This window comes from Rhinolophus ferrumequinum, chromosome 12, assembly GCF_004115265.2.
Source record: "Rhinolophus ferrumequinum isolate MPI-CBG mRhiFer1 chromosome 12, mRhiFer1_v1.p, whole genome shotgun sequence".
Classification (NCBI taxonomy): domain Eukaryota; kingdom Metazoa; phylum Chordata; class Mammalia; order Chiroptera; family Rhinolophidae; genus Rhinolophus; species Rhinolophus ferrumequinum.
The window spans coordinates 30,284,307-30,305,498 of record NC_046295.1 but is presented as its reverse complement, the minus strand read 5'-3'; the positions used below and the strand labels follow the sequence as shown (position 1 = coordinate 30,305,498).

The following is a 21,192-nucleotide window of genomic DNA, read 5'->3' as shown; positions in this document are numbered from 1 at the left end:
ATTAGCTACATAATTGAGCAACTGTGGCACATGATAGAGTACCTGGCTATGAACCGGGCACTCACTGCACAAGGGAGGTTAAAGAGGATGATTCATGGGAAAAGTTCTGGGCTGTGGTAGGCATTCTCTGTTTCAGAGAACTCAGTGCCTAGCCAGACAAAAGTGATTTATGCACACCAAGTAGCAGCTAGCTAGGGAAGGTAGCAGATGATAAATACTACATGAAAAATGTAATGGAAGGGCTCTGGGAGGAAGAAAAGGGGTGAGGTTGCTGAGATTTATAATGGTCAAAGAAAGCTTCAAGGAGGCAGTGGGATCTGAGTAGGACTTGGGAGGTTGGGCTTTGAAGCAAGATAGAGGGTCTCTTTGAGGTGAGGAGTGAGGTCAAAGCCCAGGTAGTGATAGAATAATTCATAGTCCAGCCTATTGAGAGTGAGCTGTTGATATTTAAGGCTGGGGCTAAATAGGAATGGAGGTCGGGTCTTGAAAGCCAGGCAGTAAGGAATAAAGGTTTTTATGCTCTGATAGTGACATGAGGACTATAGCTGCCGAGGGAGATACCGGCAGAGAGTTCAGTTATGATTGTAGTCTTAGCTGGGGGCAGATCAAGGTTGAAATTGAGGTGATGCTATAGGGAGGTAGACACGAGGCTTTGAGGCTGTGGAGCAGATGGGACTTGTGACTGGCAGTGGGACCAGAGAGCATGAGAAATAAAGAAGTGGCTCTGCTAGTCCAGTTTGGAAAGCTAGGGGGAAATGGAGTTGGGAACTGAAATGGAAATGCTAGGAGGAATAACCTTAACTTAAAGGGGGATACGTGAATTTGATCTTGTGTATGTCAGGATTTTCGAAGTGATGGGATACTTCCATGGAAACATCTAGGAGGTGCTCAGGGCCCTAGAGCGAGGACTCCTCTGACTGAGGTCACTATCTGTAAAAACCCCTCTGCATACTGGTCCTCCAACATGCCTCTGTTTAGTCACCAGTTCTTCCTGCTACATAGATTTTAAACAGGGAAGCAAGGCGACAGGTTCTGATTGGGCTGCATGGACCAGGGAGGCTGCAGTAGCAATGTGTGTGATAGAGAGTGGTGGCCTGAGCCAAAGCAATGGCAGTGGGGATAGAGAAATGTCGGCAGATGCATGAGAACTCCGTTGCACAAGTAAAAGGTAGAACATGTAAAGCTTGGGGATTAATTGGATAAGGGGAATACAATCACAACTCCTACATTTTTGGGCAGTTGGTTGGATGGGGAACTCTGGAGGAGAAGCAGGTCTGGCAGGAAGATGATGGAGGATTAAGCTTTGGACAGATGGTTTGAGGGCTGCCAAATATACTTGTTCAATAGCCGATTGATTTTAGTGGTCCAGAGCTCAAGAGACACGTGTAGAATGGAGATGTGGTTCAGCAGCATATAGATGATCTTGAAGCCTTGAGTGAAGGTGATTCTCTCAGGGAAAAACATGAAAGCACTGAAACACGGAGCCCTGAGGAATGGCAGTGTTAGGTATGGCAAGAGCAGAAGGTAGAGAACCCCTGGAAATGATGTGGCTCATAAACCCAAGGGAAGTGTTTCGAGAAACTAGTAGGATAAGTTAGGCAAAGACTAAAACATATGGCAAGCTTTGTCTAAGCAGTTATTTTGAGAGTGATGAAATACGGTCTGGATTGCACTGGACTCCATTGTGAGTGGGAGTCAGAAATATGGCAAGCACAGAAAGTGGTATGTGTAGAGGGAAGAAAAGAAAGCAGATGGATGGTAGCAGGATGAGGGACCCGGAAAAGTTTATCACCTATCGATCGATCGATCGATCTGCCAGAAGAGCTACTCATGTTTAAGGCGGATGACAGAGGGTCAGAGGGGCAGGCAGGCAGGCAAGGGTTTTTATGCTGTTATTTAAAACAAGATATTGAGAATTGCTTAGTGTTTCCACGAAGTAGTAGTATGTCAAACAGAAATGAACAAAACCTTGGATGTCATCAGAGCCGCAGGATTTCAAACTTCTTAAAAGCATACTAGGGATTCAGGTTTTTTTTTTAAGGGACTTTTCCCCCTATGGCTTGCTCTGCCAGCTGTAGTCTGACAGTGGCTTATATTGATTTGTAAAATTGTTTAGATGAAAAATACTAACCTTATGAAGTTGGAACTTTTTGCTGGTTGACTTTTATGTATTACTCATTTTTTTCTTTTTTATCTAAGAATTAGATGATGTTTTTCGGTGCTGGTTGCTACATTCATAGGAGCTAAATTTTTAGGGCAGTTATATTGGGAAAGGCTTAAATTCTGGGAGACAGAAAGTTTTGATTGAAATAGACATTTGAACGGACCAGGAAGTTGAGGCTGGCAGTGGTTGATTCTGGGTATGTCAGGCTGACATTGTAGTCAGGAAATGAGATATTGGCTTATATCATTACTCAGCCTTTCCTCCCATTTCCCACTTTCATGATTTTTTTCCTTCCTCCTGTATCCTTTTCCTCCTCCACATCTTTCATCCTGGTGGAACAGGAACACAATTCATCATTTGAGAGCAAAAGTCAGCAAACACTTACTGAGCATCTGCTCAGCCAATGGTTTGTTTCAGGAGAAAGACATGAGCTTGAGAGGCGAGCAGGGAGGCAGAAAGGTAAAAAATTAAATTCTGAGTGCCATGGTGGAAGCCTGTATTCTGTATGGTTGGCTGATACAACAAAAGAGGGAGTGGGAAACTCTCCCTGGGGGTAACTGAAGCTGAGCTCGGAAAAAGGAGTGGGTGTTTTTGTTGACTGGACTGGTGGTAAGGACATATAAAGCCCAGAAATAGGGGATGGAAAGGTGCGAAGGTGTGAAATAACAAGGGCACTATAAGAAACTTCAAGTGGTTTGGTAAAGCCAGAGAGCAGGATTTGCTTAAGACAGTGGTCAGCAGGTACGACTGAAGAGGTGTGAAGATGGCAGCAGGTCTGTGTGCCTTCCAAAGGCGTTTAGCTTCTGTCCTTCAGGTTGCACTCAGCCTTTGGAGGCTGGGGCTTTGTCATGATCAGATCTGTAGTTTGTGGAGATGACTTCAGCACCCTGTGGAGGGTAGTTTGGAAGGGTACAGCAGAAAGTAGGGGCCCACCTGTAATGCTCGGTTACACCTTAGTGACCTAAAGGGTGAGCTGCATGGAGGAGACACACGCAGTGCCTTGTAGTGACGTGTGATGCGTTGAGAAAACCTTTCTGATGATTACCACCAGAGACGTTTCACTAGAACCCTTGTAGAAGAGGATTAATTGAAAGACTATGTCAAGGATATTCTTTATCTTTATATTTTATGGGTGGCAAACATCTAACAGTTTAAGACTGTTCTGATATTCTTTTTTTTTAAAGTGTATTTTTCCAGGACCCATCAGCTCCAAGTCAAGTAGTTGTTTCAATCTAGTTGTGGAGGGCGCAGCTCACAGTGTCCCATGTGGGGATCGAACCGGCAAGCTTGTTAAGAGCACCGCACCCTAACCAACTATCTGAACCGGCCGCCCCCCTGTTCTGATATTCTTGTTTAGGATAAGAATCCTAGAATTGTTCCTGGTGTCTTACAGGTGCTTAGTAGAACTGGGAAGTAATTTTAGAAATGTAAATAAGTGGTGATACTATACTTTTTTCGTATTTAAGATTTAATTGTTCTAGAGTTGAGATATTCTAGTTCATCTTCAGTGGTGATACCTTTGGGAGGTTTGAGAAATCAAAGGTCTTCCCTGTCTCCTTTCCCCCTTTTCTCATTAGTTCATATTAACTGCCACGTGGTAGTAAATCTGCATGGAAACTTAATGTTCCTGAGATCCCTGTGCTGCAATTCAAACTTCCTGAAGACATGCACTTACATTAGTCCAGATCAATGTTAGCAACAGTTGTGTGTTTCTGTACCCCCTTCCACTTACGTGGAAAATGCCTTGAGTACTTCCTGTGATGCTTTATACATGGTAAGTGCTCAGTAACTATCTGTTGAATTGAAGTTGATTATTTCACTGATTTTTGTTGGGGTATTTTGTTATAGCAGCCTGAACAGACTAAGACAAGTTACTGTCCATTGTTTATTAGACCCTTGGGCCTTGAGCTTATTCAAGGAATTCTGTTATTTGTATATGAAACCTTATATAGATGTCTGTACTGATTCATCTGTGTTGAGCTATAAAAGATTTGACCATATGATTTAAATATTTAACAAAGAATAGGATCAATAACACAGAAGAGAGAACCATACAAAATATGTCACAGGTGTCAACATGCAGATCAATAGGTTCACTTTGAGCCAGATAATAACTAAACCAGAGAAGAAAAGAGGGTGTGTCTCTTGAAGTTGTGTTCTTCCAGTTGTGCTTCACTGAGTGTGAATGCAGTGTGGCTTTCATTTTGAGGATTCAAGTTCTCCTCAGGAAAACTTGCATCTCTTTTGTGTAAGGGGCTGTGATTGGAAGGAAGTTATTGTTTTTTGATAATTTTTGATGCTTTTGAACTATAACAATGATTAGTTAACCATATGCACTTTATTCATAATCATTTATAGTCTTAAAATTAACCGGATTTTTTGAAAGTTTTTAGTTTATTAATCCTCTCATGAAAAATCTGTACAATTACCATAGTCACTGCAGAATGTTGATTCCTTTTTGCCAGCACCAGCATTGGCCTTTGCAGTCCCTCTGACTGTTTCATTCTGTTCTTGCGTTCCTTTTGCTGTGCTGTTGAGGTCTTTTTCTTCTCTTACAGGCCATGTCTTGCAAGTCCATGGCTTCGTTTTGCTTTGCAAGATCTAAGGAGTCGTAAATCATGCCAAAGCCAGTTGGCTTGCCACTAACAAAATGGGTTCTGAATCCAGATTCAAAGATGACATCCGGTGTGGTCTTGTCCATTTTGGCTAGTTTCTCCTGAATTTTTCTTAGGTACTGTAGCCTTCCCAGGGTGAAGGACGTCAAATGACCATTTTTTTTTCTTGTTGAAGTAGTAATTGGTTGGTTCAGACGGTTACTGTTGTTGTTCATGATGGTGGTTGACCTTCAGGCAGCCAGTGAGGAAAAAAGTTGGATCTTTTATATATAGCATATAAAAATAGACTGAGACATTGTCCAAATCTGAAGAGAAAAATAAATTAATCATCTGGCATTGATAGGAACAGTTGTTCCGGGAAATAGTATACTTGTAGAAAAGAATTTAGGAGATAGGCCAATAAGGGCTACCTGGTTGGAGACATATGATGGTATTTAATCAAATTCTAGAATGAGTAAACTGAGGCTCAAAGTTAGGATAGAGCTATCTCACCTTACCTTTTCCCGATCCTTTTGCACATGAACAGACTTATGTTTTCTGAGAACAGACAGTTGAACTTCAGATTAATTAGCTTTAACTTTGATGCCGATTTTTCAGAAATGTGAATAATGATATTTAGGATATATAAATGTCTCCACCCACATCCGACCCTTTGTGGGCAGGCGTATACCCATTACACTTGTCCATGTGTGTTGTATGTATGTTACCCTCTTGTCTGGTGTGTGTGTGTGTGTGTGTGTGTGTGTGTGTGTGTGTTGTGTGTTTCCTTTTATGGGTATAGATGGTGATGTAAACCAGGGATTAAAAACTAGTAAGAAGTGGCCATAAATATACATTGGGTGATTGTCATTTAGTTATGCTAAAATTTTATCTTCTCAATTCAGTGGGAATAATTTCATTAACAATGCCTTAAGGAACAGGATATATGGTTGAATTTTCTTTTAGAGAATTGCCTAGTTACATCAGATCCAATTAAGTTTTGCATATGTTATCAGTGGCATTAAATGCAACCAAGTGTAGTGTTAAGCAAAATTAGAAAACTTATTTTAGTAAAAAGTAACTTGAACTTAATATATATTGAGCTTGTAAACATGGCAAATGTAGGTCTTAAGAATAACATATTTTTACTTAAAGCACGAAGTGATCATTTAACTTTATTTTTAATATCCTTAATTTTCCTCATTAAAACTACTTAAAAAAATTAGTATTTGTGTAGTATATTGTGAGATTATTGTTTTAAAATTTGTTAGTAAGTTTGCAGTATATAAGCTCAAGTATCTCACTTTTGAAAATGCCAGGAACTAGAAATGAGTTTTTCTGTTCTTAAGGGTGAAAAACTATTATTCCTAAAATCAAGATTTTAAAAGTCATATAATCATGAAATAAATAAAAGGTGTCTTTTTGTGGCTGGTAATTTTTTAACTTAAAATCTATTTGAAAAGTGTAATATTCTTAGAAAGTTTTGGTAGCAATATAAATGTTGCTGTAATAATTTTGTGTTCTATCCTGCTTGTCAATAAAAACATTTTAAGAGGTTAAAAAAAGCCCAACAACCCAAGTTCCCTTAAAAACAAAGGCAAACTAACCAACCACAAAACAAAAAAGCATACAACCCATAACAGCCCTGGATTGCTGGAGTGCAGTGTTGGAGTAAGGTTGTAGTCACCGTCTAGCTGCCTTCTTGGCCAAACAGCTTTACTGATCTTGGGCTTTTGCTCCCTAATCTTTAAAATGGATTGGGAAGGTGAGCTGGGGCATTGAAATAAGTGACTCATGTTTATTTTTCTTCTGTCTAGTGTCCAAGGGATATATATGAGTCTGTGATTGGCTTTTAATCTCTATTCAATTCATCTAAGTGGAGTTTGGTGTTGAATTTTTTTATACATGACATTATTTAGGAATAGACATCCTTAGGATACTAGCTGAGCAGTTATAATCCTAAAATGTTTATGTTTAAAATTTTAGGTATGCAATACCCCCGGAGCATGGGAAACGACTTGAAAGACTAGCTCAAGGTAAAATTGCTTTCTGTGTTTCTCATCTAGATAGGCTCTTTGTTTCTGAGGTATCTTTACAGTGCAGAATATCAATCTGTTAATTTTATTCTTTTCAAGTTATGGGCTTTGGAATATTTTTCTAATTGAACAGTTTGTTTTTCACCTAATGTGTGCATATTTTTCCCTGTTACATAATCTTCATAGTTATTTTAATTGGCTGCTTAATATTTCATCAAGGGATTGCACTTAACCTATTTTAGTTATTTCCATTTTTTTCTCTTTTACATAATGCGTTTAACGTCATTTGTCAATAATATTTTTCCTTCTTTTAAGTTACATCCTTGAGATAAATTCCAAAAAGTACTGATGCTACATCTCAGGGTACACATATTTTATGAATACTTTTCATGTTGCCATATCATTTCACCAAAGGGTGACTTCTGACTCCCAGTTCTTATTTGGTCCCCTGGGTCAGGGACTGTCCTTATGGAAATATGAAGGTGAATGTCCCCCGGTTACTTCGTGAGCATGAGATTGTATGTCTTCTTAGAATGGCAAAATTAAACGTACTTTACTGGAACTTGAATTATTATTTTTTATGGCTTTGTCCATCGTTATTTCTGGGAAGTCTATTTTAATTTAACTTGGTGACCACAGTCTGCAGAGAGTATCTTCCTTTTTTCTTCTCTGTCTTAAAGATATGCCACATCTTCAAAGATATTGCCACATCTTGCCCTCACCTGCTTACACAAGGGAGAATTATCAGGGAACGTAAAGTATAGCATAGGGTATGTAGTCAATAATATTGTAGTAATTATGTATGGTGTCAGGTGAGTACTAGACTTATTGGGGGGGTTATTTCATGAATTATATAAATGTCTAACCACTATGCTGTACACCTGAAACTAATATAAAATAATATTGACTGTCAACTGTAACTGGAAAAAGAAAAAAGGGAAAACCCCATTCTTTGACTTGACGATTCCGAACAGAAAGTGTGACTAACATCTCAAAGTTACTTTCCTCCAAATCATAGAAGAATATTAGAAGGAACAGTTACGTATCGAATTTGTAAGAAGCATTATTATAATTTTGGCAAGCTAATAACTATAAAGTCTTGGTGTTTTTATAATATAATTATAGTAATGTTATTATAATCTTAAACTTTGTTAAGGACTATTTTCATGAATATTAAGGTAGATGAATCCTGGTTCTGGGTAATAGATTAGAGCACAGCTTAGAAAATGATTACCATAATCCTTAAATACACAGGCAGTGAACTTTGTGCTAAATCTATATGCTGAATTATCCTTTTCTCTATAATAATTATTCTAACATTTTCTATTCACCTCATCACCAGAGAACTTTTAAAATGGAGCCAATGTAAACTTCGCAGTATGGAGTCACGTGCTAATATTTCAGCTAGAATCTGCGTGTAAACACTTTTACATAATGTATCGGAAAATGACATTCCAGGAAAATGGATGCCATTTGTTTAATCAGGAAGAGGTTAATAAACTTGAAGGGTAAACAAGAACTTTAAACTCAACTGCATGTTTATTGAAAACTATTTTGCAGCTTTATTTTGAGAAATGACACAGGGAAAAGATCCTGTAAGATAGTGGGGGATTCCTATCCACTGACCAGATGTCAGCCAAATTAATTGAATTCTGCTAAATAATTAAAATGATAAAGTAATGTAGTAAATGTGATGGAGCATTGTAGAATGTCTAGGTCAAGGCAGCACTTGATACATAAAATGAAAAGCAGCCTCGGATATTTTCCATTATCTTGTCTGCACATCATAATTATCACACTTGCCTTTTATGCATGAATGCTTTCATCTTTGGTTTCTATTGAAATCTTGATTGACTGTGGCACCTACAAATATTTTATCTGAAAGACATTAAGCCTGCATCTAATAAAGCCAGGAGTTTGATTTTGCCCTTCAGCTGCTTTCTCATTTATACAGGGTTTTTTTTTTTTTTCAATACTATATAGACATAAATGTAATAAAAAACTCAAGTGAATTGTTGCAATTTTTATACTTGTTATGTTCGCTATAATGCCATTGCATTCTTTCTAATTTTTGGTTTGATACAATTGAATGGAAAGTATAAAGGAGAATAGAGGTATAATGTTAAATCATGAATGACAGTTTCGAAGATTTTCAGTTTTCAGAATGTCTAAATCTCATCTGTTTTAGAAATAAGACAATATCTTTGCTGTTCTATTAAGTTAAGCAAAATATGAAATAAAGACTATAGGGAATGGCTAAAAACTTTTGTGAAGGACTGTATTCTCTTGGTTTCTTATTTTGAATAAAATGCCTATAAAGATGATCTACTTTGGTCAAAATTTTGGTTACTGGGAAAAGAATATGTGAGTTAGGACTATGTGCAGCTAGTTTTGGAAGTATGAATGATCAGCAGCAACCTTGTTTCAAATGACAGTGTGTGTGGTAGAAGTGAATAAATGGATTCCTTTAGATCCTTATATTTACTTGTAACAAGTGTTTTAGTTTTGACATTAAAAATGCAACATTCAGCAAAAAGAAATGGAAGAATCATTATTATGAATGATTAACTTAGTTCTTTTTTCTTTCTTTTTTTTTTTTTTTAGTTATTTTTGGTATGTGTATATGTGTGTGTGTTTAAATGGCTGGTAATCTTGAGTTGAAGTCTGTGGAGCAGATTCTAAGCCTGATATACAGGAATCCCTGTTCCAGGAGGTGGATCAGGGTCTGGGTGGGATGCAGGCAGTCTGTGGTCTCTCTGAAATTATATTCAAAATTGGGCATATATGTGCATGTATGTGCATTTTTGGTCCAAAAGAGATTATGAACCACTGCTGTCAAGGGACTAGACGAGTAGCAATAAATAACAAGTCATTTTAAATTTAATGAATATATTTTACATTGACCTGTTTTCATACTGTCTAGGAGTTAGGAAAATGTACTTTTACAAGCTCTCAAAATGGTGAATACATTATTCTGTTAAGCATTCATATAGCTGATGCTCTGAAAATATTATATTAAAGTGTCTGGTTTTGAAAGGATAATAAATACAACACTCCTGATTATAAACAAATTAATTTTAAGGGGCTCCTCAAGCCATAGCAAATGAAGAAGTCCAGTGATATATCCTCTGCTTTCATGCCTAACTCATGCTTCAGGCATTGAGATCAATATGTGGTATTTCAGGGTGTGTTTGTTTTCATCTTACAATCAGCTGTGTTGCATTAAGAATGGTAAAACAATTCCTAAACTTAATTTCCTCGTAATTTGATGTTAGATGTCACTGTCTGTGTTTAAAGTTTTGAATAGTTTATAGCCAGTCATGTTCCTATCCTAGTAGGACTTTAGACATTGGACAATAATATATAACATACACCAAGCTAGCATAATTCCGGTCTCCTTGAGCCATGGGATGAAATACAGTTCTGAGAAGTGACAGTAGAGAATGGGGAGAAAGAATTCCGGGAGAGAATGCCAACTAGCAGGGACGAATTATCATGGAGGCAAATGAAGTGTTCTTTGATTCTGCAGGGTGGAATCTGGGCCAGGAAAATTCTGGTTAGCTTGACTGTGATCTATTTCAGCCCAAAGTTCTTGGTGTGGGAAGTCCTGGGTAACCTGTGCACGTATTGTGCATGTGTCATGTCAAGGGGGTGGGGAAAGCGGAACTGAAACAAAGTGATCTTAGGAATGCAGTAAAAAAACAGAATTGTACACCTGAAACTATGTAACTTTACTAACAGTTGTCACCCCAATAAACTTTAATTTCAAAAAAAAAAAGAAAATGGTGAATTTTGGGATGAAATATATGTGATGGAAAGAGAACTGACTCTGGGTGGTGAACACACAATGTGATATATATAGATGATATATTACAGAATTGTACACCTGAAACTATGTAACTTTACTAACAATTGTCACCCCAATAAACTTTAATTAAAAAAAAATTATTTACAAAAGCAAAACAAAAAAAAAACAAAACAAACAATATGTAATGGCTCATATGCCAGTTAAATTGGGTGGAAATTGCCAACCAGCTTGAAATGGAAAAAAGTTGCCCATTACATAATGCAGTATATTCAGGAGATAAAAATAAGGCACTTCTTTAGGAGAACCACCATCCTTCTCAAAAGCACAGCCAATATGGATTTCTCCTGGCTCTACTCCTGCAGAGCTCCATGGAGTTGTATCTCTACCAGTAGAGATCTTGATGGATTATAGGATACTCAAGAGCTGAGTGAAGTCTGCAATGTGACAATTTTCCCTAATCCTGAGTTATTAATTGCTGCATGGAGAGGCCAACTCTGGCTTAAACCTCTAATGTTGACCTCTTAAGTAGGAATATGGGTGAAAATGACCAGGTTTTCCCCCATATTATGTAGCTCATTGGTTTATTTCATTAATAAGCTTTTATGTGTAAATACTATCTAAAAGCATTTCCCACAGGAGCAGTCCTATACATACTTTTTTCTGTGTTTTTCTTTTCTTACCATTCGTTTGTATGGTTGCAATTTTTTTTAAGCTTCATATAATCATATGAATATTGCAAAAACCATTATAAAAGTCTATCAAAGCATACTTGGGTAAATTTCAATTATATTGAATGAAATTATCTTAATCAAAATCTGTTGCTAGTGTGGACATATATTTTACATGTCTGATTTCTCCATCTTTCCACCCTCCTTTCTTCCTTCTCTTCTTCCTTTCTTTCCTATAAGTGATTAATAACTAATTTCAATTTCTCCTAACTATTGTTTAGAAATCCTTGAAAACTGTTAATAAACTTTGATTTCTAAGTCTTTTTCCAAGGCTGAAACTTTGGTGATTTAATAGCAACAGCATGATTTTGTGTTTGTCATATGGGATTGGGATTTAAAAAGAATTCCTTAGTAATATCTAATATATTAGATGTAAATCAATTGACAAGTTGGAAAATTTCTTACCTGATGGAAAGAATACACTAATTTTAGAGCACATCTCTATTTCCAAAACAATTTAAAAACATTTAATGATTTTTTGGGGGTCAAATGCACCCACAGTAAAAGCCACCCCCTTTAAATACACATATAATTCATTGAATATACAGTGGGGTAACTACCATCATTATCATTCTATAGAACGTTCCCAGTACCCTGAAAAAGTTCTCTCGTGCCCTTTTGCCCTCATCCCTCCCCCCAGCCACTGGCAACCACTGTCTGATTTCTGTTCCTAGAATGTCGTAAACGTGGAATTTTACAATATGTAGACTTTTGTGTCTCATTTCTTTCACTTAGAATATTGCTTCTCACATATGATCCCTTTTATTACACTGAATACAGGGCATCCTTAGATGTATACAGCATCTGGTCCTTGAAACGGCTTATGCGATTCCATGTGTCCCTGCGCTACACAACGCCCAGCAGTACTGGGGCAGTCTCCGCAACGGTGGTTGTGGGATGCTTTTAGGGTTTCAGGGCTCTGTTGGGAGCTCTGGAGTATGTGCTCCTTATGATGCTAGCCTTTCATCTCTCCAACATGTTTGGATTGCAAGAATGATTCCAAAGATCACCTTTACTTGCTTACCACTGTATAATATCTTAAAAAAGAAAAAAGTGTTGACTTTATTTTGCTAGGGAATTGGCAGACAGCAGTGTCCTGTCTTTGTAGATAGTATAAACAAACTATAGATTCTAAAAATTGGGTTACTGAATAGCCTACCATAACTTTGTATTGCTCTTCCCCTTGTCTTGGATGCTCTAACCACAAGAGCTGATTCTTCTTGAAATGAATGTTTAAGCTCTTTTGCTCCATGAATCCTATGTAGTATTGCAGTTTGTCCTAATTTTGAATATTTATTTAAAATGAAAATGTATGTATGTATTCTTACTATTTAATGGTTTAGTAGAAACATAATTTGCTTTTCCAAACTATTTTTTCAGTGTTTTTACTCCTAAATCAGATACCATTTTATTGGGAGCTCATTGGTCTACTTGTCATAAAAACCCTAATGTGTTACTTGTGGAGAGGAGTTGGTATGGCGGGGGGGGAATAAGTTGTAGATTGGTTCTCCCTACTGGTCTCCATAGCTTGGAATGTGAAATAACTGATTATCTTCTCAGTCTTATTCTTTTAGTTTTGTAGGATTTTTTATATTGAAGCCCATTTGTGAGTAATTTGGAATTCACACTAAATTTTAATATTTAATTTTAAAACAGCAGAGTTAGAGAAGGGATAGAAGAATATAGAGGTGAATACAAAATAAAACATGAATCAATGTAGTTTAACGCTAGTTGTGCTTGATTGTTAGAACTCTTTTATCGGGGAGAAGCTTATTACTTGTGACCAGAACTGCTCGGTTTGAACTGCAAGGGAATGAGATGGTTTTTAAGTCTTAGTAACCATTAACTTTTTATGGCAACCCTTCAGTTGGCTCTCTAGGTCTCCTGGGACTGTGATTCCCCGTCTCAGCTGGCAGGCTGCAGAGAAGGTGGGAAAGGAAGAGTCATTGAACTTACATGATGACTAGTGTGCATGTGGTGGAAATGAGTAATAGAGATAATAATAATGGCCACTATTCATTGAATATTACTATGTGTTAAGTAGACTTAAGTATTTTTTTAAATTGAGGTAGAATTCACATATAAAATAAACTGTTAACCATTTTGAAGTATTCAACTCAGTAGCATTTCGTATATTAACATTGTGTAACTGTTACCTCTATCTAGTTCCAAGAGATTTTTGTCTTTCTGAAAGGAAACCCTGTATCTATGAATTAGTCACTCTCTATTCTCTCCCACCCCTCTGCCACCCCTGGCAATTACTGTGGAGTTGTGTGATATGTGACCTTTTGTGTCTGGCTTCTTTCACATAGTGTGTTTTCCATGTTATAGCGTGTGTTAGTACTTCATTCTTTTTTATGGCAGAGTAGTATTTCATTGTATGTATGGCTATACCACATTTTGTTCATCTATCTATTGGTTGATGGACATTTAGATTGTTTCCATTTTTTGACTATGGCTAAGTTTTTTTGTGCATTATCTCATTGGATTCCTATAAGGATCCTATGAGGGCAGCCATTATGGAAAATAGCATGGAAGCTTTTCAAAAAATTAAAAATATTCTGAAGAAACTCAAAACACCAATTTGAAAAGGTATATATGCTCCCTTATGTTCACTGCAGCATATTTACAATAGCCAAGATATGGAAGCAACCTTTTTGATAGACAAGTGGGTAATAAAGATGTGGTACATACATACTATGGAATATTACTCAGCCATAAAAAGAATGAAATCTTGCCACTTGTAACAACATGGAATGGACCTAGAAAGTATTATGCTAGGTGAAATAAGTCAGACAAAGACAAATGCCATATGGTTTCACTTATATGTGGAATCTAAAAAACAAAATAAACAAACAAACAAATAAAAAAATAAAAACAATTAAAACAGAAACAAACTCATAGATACAGAGAACAAATTGATGGTTACCAGATGTGAGGGGCATTGAAGTGATGGCTGAAAAAGGTAAAGGGATTAAGAAGTACAAATGGGCAGTTATAAAAATACTCACAAGGATGTAAAGTACAGTGCAGGGAATAAAATCAATAAAAAATGTTAAAAATAGAACTACCATATGATCAGCAGTTCCACTTCAGGATATATATTTGAGGGAAACGAAGTCACTGTGTTCAAGAGATAGCTGCACACACATGTTCATCACAGCAATATTTGCAATAGCCAAGACATGGAAACAACCTATGTGTCCATCAACAAGTGAATGCATAAAGAAAATACATTATGTATGTATCTCACATTTATATATATATCATTCAGCCATGAGAAAGAAGGAGATCTTGCCATTTACTTCAACATGGATTAAATTTGAGGGCATTATTCTAAGTGAAATACGTCAGAGACAGAGAAATACTATATGATCTCACTTATATGTGAAATCTAAAAAATCTGAATTTATAGATGCAGAGACTAGATTGGTGGTTTCCAGAGACAGAGGGTGGGGGAAATGGGCGTAGGTGGTCAAAAGATACAGACTTCCAGTTATAAGATAAATTAAGTTATGAGGATGTACTGTACAGTAGGGTGACTATAGTTAACAATGCTGTATTGAAAGTTGCTAAGATAGTAGATTTTAAAACTTCTCATCACATTTGGAACATATTGTAACTATGTCAGTTGATGGAAGTTAGCTAAACATTATTGCGTTAATCGTAGCACAATATATACACATATCAAATTATTACGTTTAATATACCTTAAACTTATACAATGTTATATGTCAATTATACCTGAATGAAGCTGGAAAAAAGAATCCAGTGAGGATACTATAACATTTTTTGGGGGGGAATGTTGGGCAACAGTGTGCTTTTCCAGGGCCCATCAGCTCCAGTCAAGTCGTCGTCCTTCAATCTAGTTGTGGAGGGCACAGCTCACTGGGAATTGAACCAGCAACCCTGTTGTTCAGAGCTCGCGTTCTAACCAACTGAGCCATCCAGCCGCCCCGTTAATAACCTCTTGATTATATGGATGGGGAAATTGAGATGCTGAGAGTTTATGGGACTAGTCAAAACTATGTGAGTGTTGGAGTTGTGTTTGGAATCCACGGCTGAATGTGTGGCTGAACTCCAAGTTCTTTCAACTATTATTCTCTTTTGTTTTGCTGGACACGTGGACAAAATGAGGATGGCTTCACATAACTCAAACAATTAGGTTTTTGGTCTAAAACTTAGCTCTGCTATTTAATACCAAAGAAAAGGTATATGTTTGTTGGGAGCAGTAAAGGATAGAGGAAAATTGGTGCTCCAGTAAACTTGTGTGTTAAGTGCATGAAAGAGGAGATTGGGTAAGATTTATTATACAAAATCCCATAGCAGAGTTTGCACCTCACACACAGTAGGCTGCCTGTCAAATTCTTTCACCAACTATCTCTGTAGGAGAGGAGAGTGAAGATCCCCCAAACCACCCCCCACCAACACTCATGCAGATTTTGTATCTTGCTCCCCTAATGTATTTGTTTTTATGTAAAAGTAAACCAAGTGATTTATCATGACAAAAGTATTAGGTTGGTGCAAAAGTAATTGCGATTTCTGCAATTATTTTAAACCTTTTAAACTGCAATTACTTTTGCACCAATGTAATAGAAAGATGTGCCAAGTTTATCTGTGTTCTCTTCTCCACCTGGCCTGTTACCTGGGGACCATGGGGCATGTGAGATGTGGCAGTGGGATGCTAGTTGCTATTTCCACTACTGGATGATTAAGGGGTCGGTGCAGAACTGTTTCCTTATTGGAACTTCTTGATCTTCAGATTAGGAAAGGGTAGACTATCCCATTGTGTGACCCCCAAATTGGAAAGTTGTATGGAATGTTATAATAGTATCATTAAAATATGATAACTTTTAGAGAAGATTTCTTTCAAATAAATTATTCAAAACTTAAAAGAACATCAAGAAAGTAAATATTAGAATAGAAAAAATGATTCTGAAAGGCATGTTTTAAAGAACTTAAAAAAATTTTAATACATACTGTGTTTTTATTTTATGACTTTCAAAAAATTGATAGTCTTAAGTTGAATTTTCAGTTAAATGTTATCTTTTCTATCAGAGCTATTTTGTTGTTTTTCATACAAGTAATCTCATAGTTGTTTTTCCGTTTATTATGAAAGATACTAATATTTCTTTAGCCAGCATATTTCTGAGTTTTTAAAAATATTATCATTTTGGGGGCCGGCCCAGTGGCTCAGGTTGTTGGAGCTCCGTGCTCCTAACTCCGAAGGCTGCCGGTTCGATTCCCACATGGGGCAGTGGGCTCTCAACCACAAGGTTGCCAGTTCAGCTCCTCAAGTCCCGCAAGGGATGGTGGGCAGCGCCCCCTGCAACTAAGATTGAACACGGCACCTTGAGCTGAGCTGCCGCTAAGCTCCTGGATGGCTCAGTTGGTTGGAGCGTGTCCTCTCAACCACAAGGTTGCTGGTTCGACTCCCGCAAGGGATGGTGGACTGCGCCCCCTGCAACTAGCAACGGCGACTGGAGCTGGAGCTGAGCTGCGCCCTCCACAACTAAGACTGAAAGGACAACAGCTTGAAGCTGAACGGCACCCTCAACAACTAAGATTGAAAGGACAACAACTTGACTTGGAAAAAAAAAAAGTCCTGGAAGTACACATTGTTCCCCAATAAAGTCCTGTTCCCCTTCCCCAATTAAAAAAATATATATATATTATCATTTTGTATCTAATACTGTTCTGGTTATATAGGCTTGCTTATATGTTGACTAAAATATTTTTCATAGACGGTGGAGTGAGGGTGACTATGAACTATGTACTTCTGCAGGTATTTTGAGGTATAATTCATTTTGAGATACATGCTTTGTATATAATTTGTGCTGTTTATGAGGTATTTTCTAGGGTGATGTAAAATGTAATTCTGGTAGCCTGTTGTAAATATAAATTCTGAACCAATGTGAAGTTCTTAATATACTGCAAATTACCTTCCTTCAGTGGTTTTTCAATTTAAATTAACTTATGACCAGTCACCACATTGTTTAGGTCCTGATTACAAATCCATATCAAAAGAAAATTAAATAGACTCCTCTTTCTTCATTGATTTTAATTTAAAATATAATTCATTTAGTGCTGCACCAAGTTACAGATTTGAAAAGTTTGATAGATCCATTTAAATTGTATTATGAAAACATTTCCATGGGTTTTGTGTTTAGAGTCCTCCCTACTGTTCTTTACTTTGGTGTAGGACTCAGCACATCCTAATATGTTGATGTGGCCAGTGCATTAGTGTGCTACTTTCTCTCCATTCACCGAAGTCTACATTCTTGCAAAGAGATATTTCTATGATATAATGTTTTATTTTCTGTTTATGTATTATGAATATTAACCATAAACAGAGGGCTACATCAAATGACCATATGGGGCAAAATTATTCCTTTTATTCCCATTGGTATTGTAGAGAATGATAGTATTTCTGGTGCTTCCGCTGGCATATACTTTTTAAAAACATTTCTGTCTATTTTTCTTTTTAAAAATCCAGGTACAGATGAGTAAGCAGAATGTACTGCTTTTTGCAGGTGGTTCTTTATACCCTAATGGATCTTTCCTGGCTGTTTGATTTGTTTCTTCTGATGATTCGTGACATCAATAAAGGCTTATTTACTTTAAAAATATTCCTGTAAAGTGCTACAATTCTATGAGATTAAAAGAGTACATGGTTAGTTAATGCGTGCTGGTAATTCACGTTCTTGAGCTGTTTGCATGCAGTGAGCCACAGAATTAGATAAGTATTAGATAAGTATTCGGTTGGTGCAAAAGTAATTGTGGTTTAAAATGTTAAAAATAATTGCAGAAACCGCAATTACTTTTGCACCAACCTAATAACATTTCCAGTGGTTTTGTCATCATTTTGGCAGTGGAGGAGTTAAACAGCATTTGTCCTTCTTCCAACTTAACTCATATACATCACATACGTTTTCCTGGTGAGTTCTGCGTCCTTTCTGGACTCTGTCTCTGATTTTCCTGTCTTTTCCATGTTTCTCTTTTTCTCTTCTTGCTTGCCCACTCTCCTCAGCGTGGTAGTTTTTCCCTCTGAGTGAGGAAGGTGAAGAACAGGGTATCACACACGTTCATTTTTCTCCAGCTTGCATACTGAGTTAATGAGAGTCAGTCTCAGACAGAACTGCAGGGTTGAAGTTATCAATGGAGAAAAACAACTGTGTTTTGGTGTATAATATACTACAGAAAAAAAGGGTTGCTGCATGTTTAGCTTTCTTATTTAAAGACTTCCATAAAACACTGCTCCCATACAGGCTGGTGAGGCAGTTTTACAAGTATTTGACTGGTGCTGGCTGGGAAGTTGTTCAGGAAATTAGTAGCAGTTAAACTGTTGAAAATTGATCAGAAGGAAACAAAGAAAGGTGGAAAACTGCTGTGTGTCTACTGTGTGCCAGGCATTGGGACAGGTGCTTCTGGAATGATCACTTCCAGGAGTCTAAATTGAGAGATTGCTATATTGAAACGCATATTTACTACTCCTAACCTCCCTTAATATTTTGTCCATTTATCAGATATTAGGCAGATTGAATTCAAATTTGTTACAAATTGAACATTTTTAAGGTTTGGTAATTTTATATGTTATGAAAACAACTCTTGGTAGATCTTTTTGTAAGGAAAAAAAAGTCAACCTTTGGTGATACAAATATGCATATCTTAATTTTAAGAATTCTGACTCTAATTTTTAGTATGAGGTTTTTTTGTTGGTGTAGTTGGGCTGTATTTGCATAAAAATGTCGTTTTGTAAGAATATTAGCACATAAGCTTAAAAAAGCTATCTGAACTTTTATCTTAATTGACACATTACTGCTTATATTTATTATTTCCACTTAGGTTTTTTCCCAAGCAGTAACCAAGGGTGTGATGCATTTCTTCGCCACAAGATGACGCTGATATCTCCCTCAGTGTTGAAGAAGTATGGTATTCCCTTTGATAAGGTATATTAGAATTCCTCTTTAACAAATTCATTTAGTGTGTATAGTATTTGTTTTTAAGACAAATTTAATATACGCTAATACGTCTTTGACTTCAGGTAGGGTTTTTAGGGTGTGGGGAGAAAAATTCAGATTTATGTTTTATAACATAACAATTATTTATCTAAATACTAATTTGCAGTTACTTTTATTTCAGGATCCATTTACTAGAGATTTCAGGCTGTTACAGTTTACTTATAAATACTGAAAATAAAATGTAGCACATTTGGCAAAATAAGATGTAGGCTTTCTACATTGAAATCTTTTATATGAGCAACATACTTTATGTACATGTGATCTATTTTTTAAGAAAAGAAATCAGAGCAATTATTATTAGTAGTTTGGTTGGTTAGAATCACTGATTATGGTACCAGTATGTTCCTTCTAAACACATTTAGACATAATACAATTGAGATTTAATTATGGATGAAAGTGCCTGATGATTTAATAATCAGATATTGCTTCTCTGGAGTATTTCTAAAGATTAAGTTCTGTAAGACTGTACATGCTAGGGCCTTCTTTCTTTGCATCCATGGATAGTTACTGGGTCAGAATTATTATAGAGCATGAGCATTTTTATGTGAAGAAGTTGAAATGAAAAACGCTTTTGACCAGATAAATAAAAGCTCTCTCTCAGTTAGAGGAGGATTAAGTCCTTAGCTACTTGCAGAAGCATTACAAAATAACTCCACTGTCTTCTTTATTTTTTGTTTGACTTTCTTCCCATAATCCTTGCTGTTTTCTACCTTAGAAACTTTCACTTGTGACTAAATCTTTACCTCTTCTTAATCTTAGGCCCTTAAATTGTCCCCCACCCCTTGGCTTTGTTCAAAGTAGAATTTTTGCAAGGACCAAGCATTATTCTCCAACTTGAGGTGACGCCCACTCATTCACAAACTATACTTGGCAGTCGTCGCGAGGCATGCTTGTCTTGTGTGATGAGGATACTTTTACCACTGGTTTACAGACATACTTTTAAACATGACAAAAAGTGTGCCTCCAAGATGTGCACTGTGGGGAATGTCCATGGATGTGGAGAGGAGCTGGTGATGGGCTACAGCACTACTGCAGGCACAGAGGTCAGAGGCTGCTCCTTTCTACCCCCCCCCGCCCCCCCCCCCCCCCCCCCCCCCCGGGGGCCACTGCCACTGCAGGGCTTTGTCTTACTTGCAGTCACTTCTGGGTACTGGGCTTTTCAGTCTTGGATGAGCGTTTCTTTTAGGTTCTTTTATAAGCTTGATTGGGCACTTTTATTTAAGTTAGAATATTAGAAGGCAGAGGAGAGAGTAGAGTAGAGTCCCCCAAGACAGAAAAAACTTTTGTTCGTTTAGGGGAGATAATTGGTGTTGATCAAGTTGTTCTTTGGAGAGGGGGTTATGTGAAGTAGCAGGACTGAGGGATGAGTGCATTTCCCCAGGATGGAGGCCTTTGCAGCTTGTACGTCCTTTCCAATCTTTGGGGAGAAGGCAATAGATGCCCTGCAACCCTTTCTAGACTGTGGCTCCCCAAGTACTATTTGGTACTTCACTAGATGCACCAGGCCCTTATCTGATTTTTCTGAGGATGGGACACTTTGTGGCTTCTGTGTGAAGTGGCAGGATGTGTTCATCATGAGGTGGTGAGACACCAGTGATTAGAGGGCCGATCAGCAATTGTAGTTTTTTCTATGAAATACTGCCACTTCTGCTTCCACCTTGATGAACAGTGTATGATGGATGACTGTGCTTCTGAAGGAACTGACCGTATTTTGCCGTGCATAATGTGCTCCCGTTTATAATGCGCACCCACGTTTTTGGTTCAAACTTTCAGGGAAAAAATCTTTCGTTTTAATTTTTTAATTCAAATTTTTATTTGTTTACATTTAGGTACTTGTTTTT

The 21,192-nt window shown here is 37.2% G+C and overlaps 1 protein-coding gene across 7 annotated transcripts in view; it reads left to right on the top strand.

Annotated features, from left to right (window-relative positions):
* Positions 1-21,192, top strand: part of KDM4C (lysine demethylase 4C) — a 347,582-nt gene that overhangs the window by 77,921 nt on the left and 248,469 nt on the right. For all 7 annotated transcript variants that reach the window (XR_004424679.1, XM_033123278.1, XM_033123280.1 and 4 more), the window contains 2 exons: positions 6,745-6,794; positions 19,176-19,279. Coding sequence is in view for 6 of the 7 variants with exons in the window: in XM_033123278.1 (XP_032979169.1) it covers positions 6,745-6,794; positions 19,176-19,279 (154 nt within the window). In the remaining variant the exon portion in view is untranslated. The remainder of the gene's footprint in view (positions 1-6,744; positions 6,795-19,175; positions 19,280-21,192) is intronic.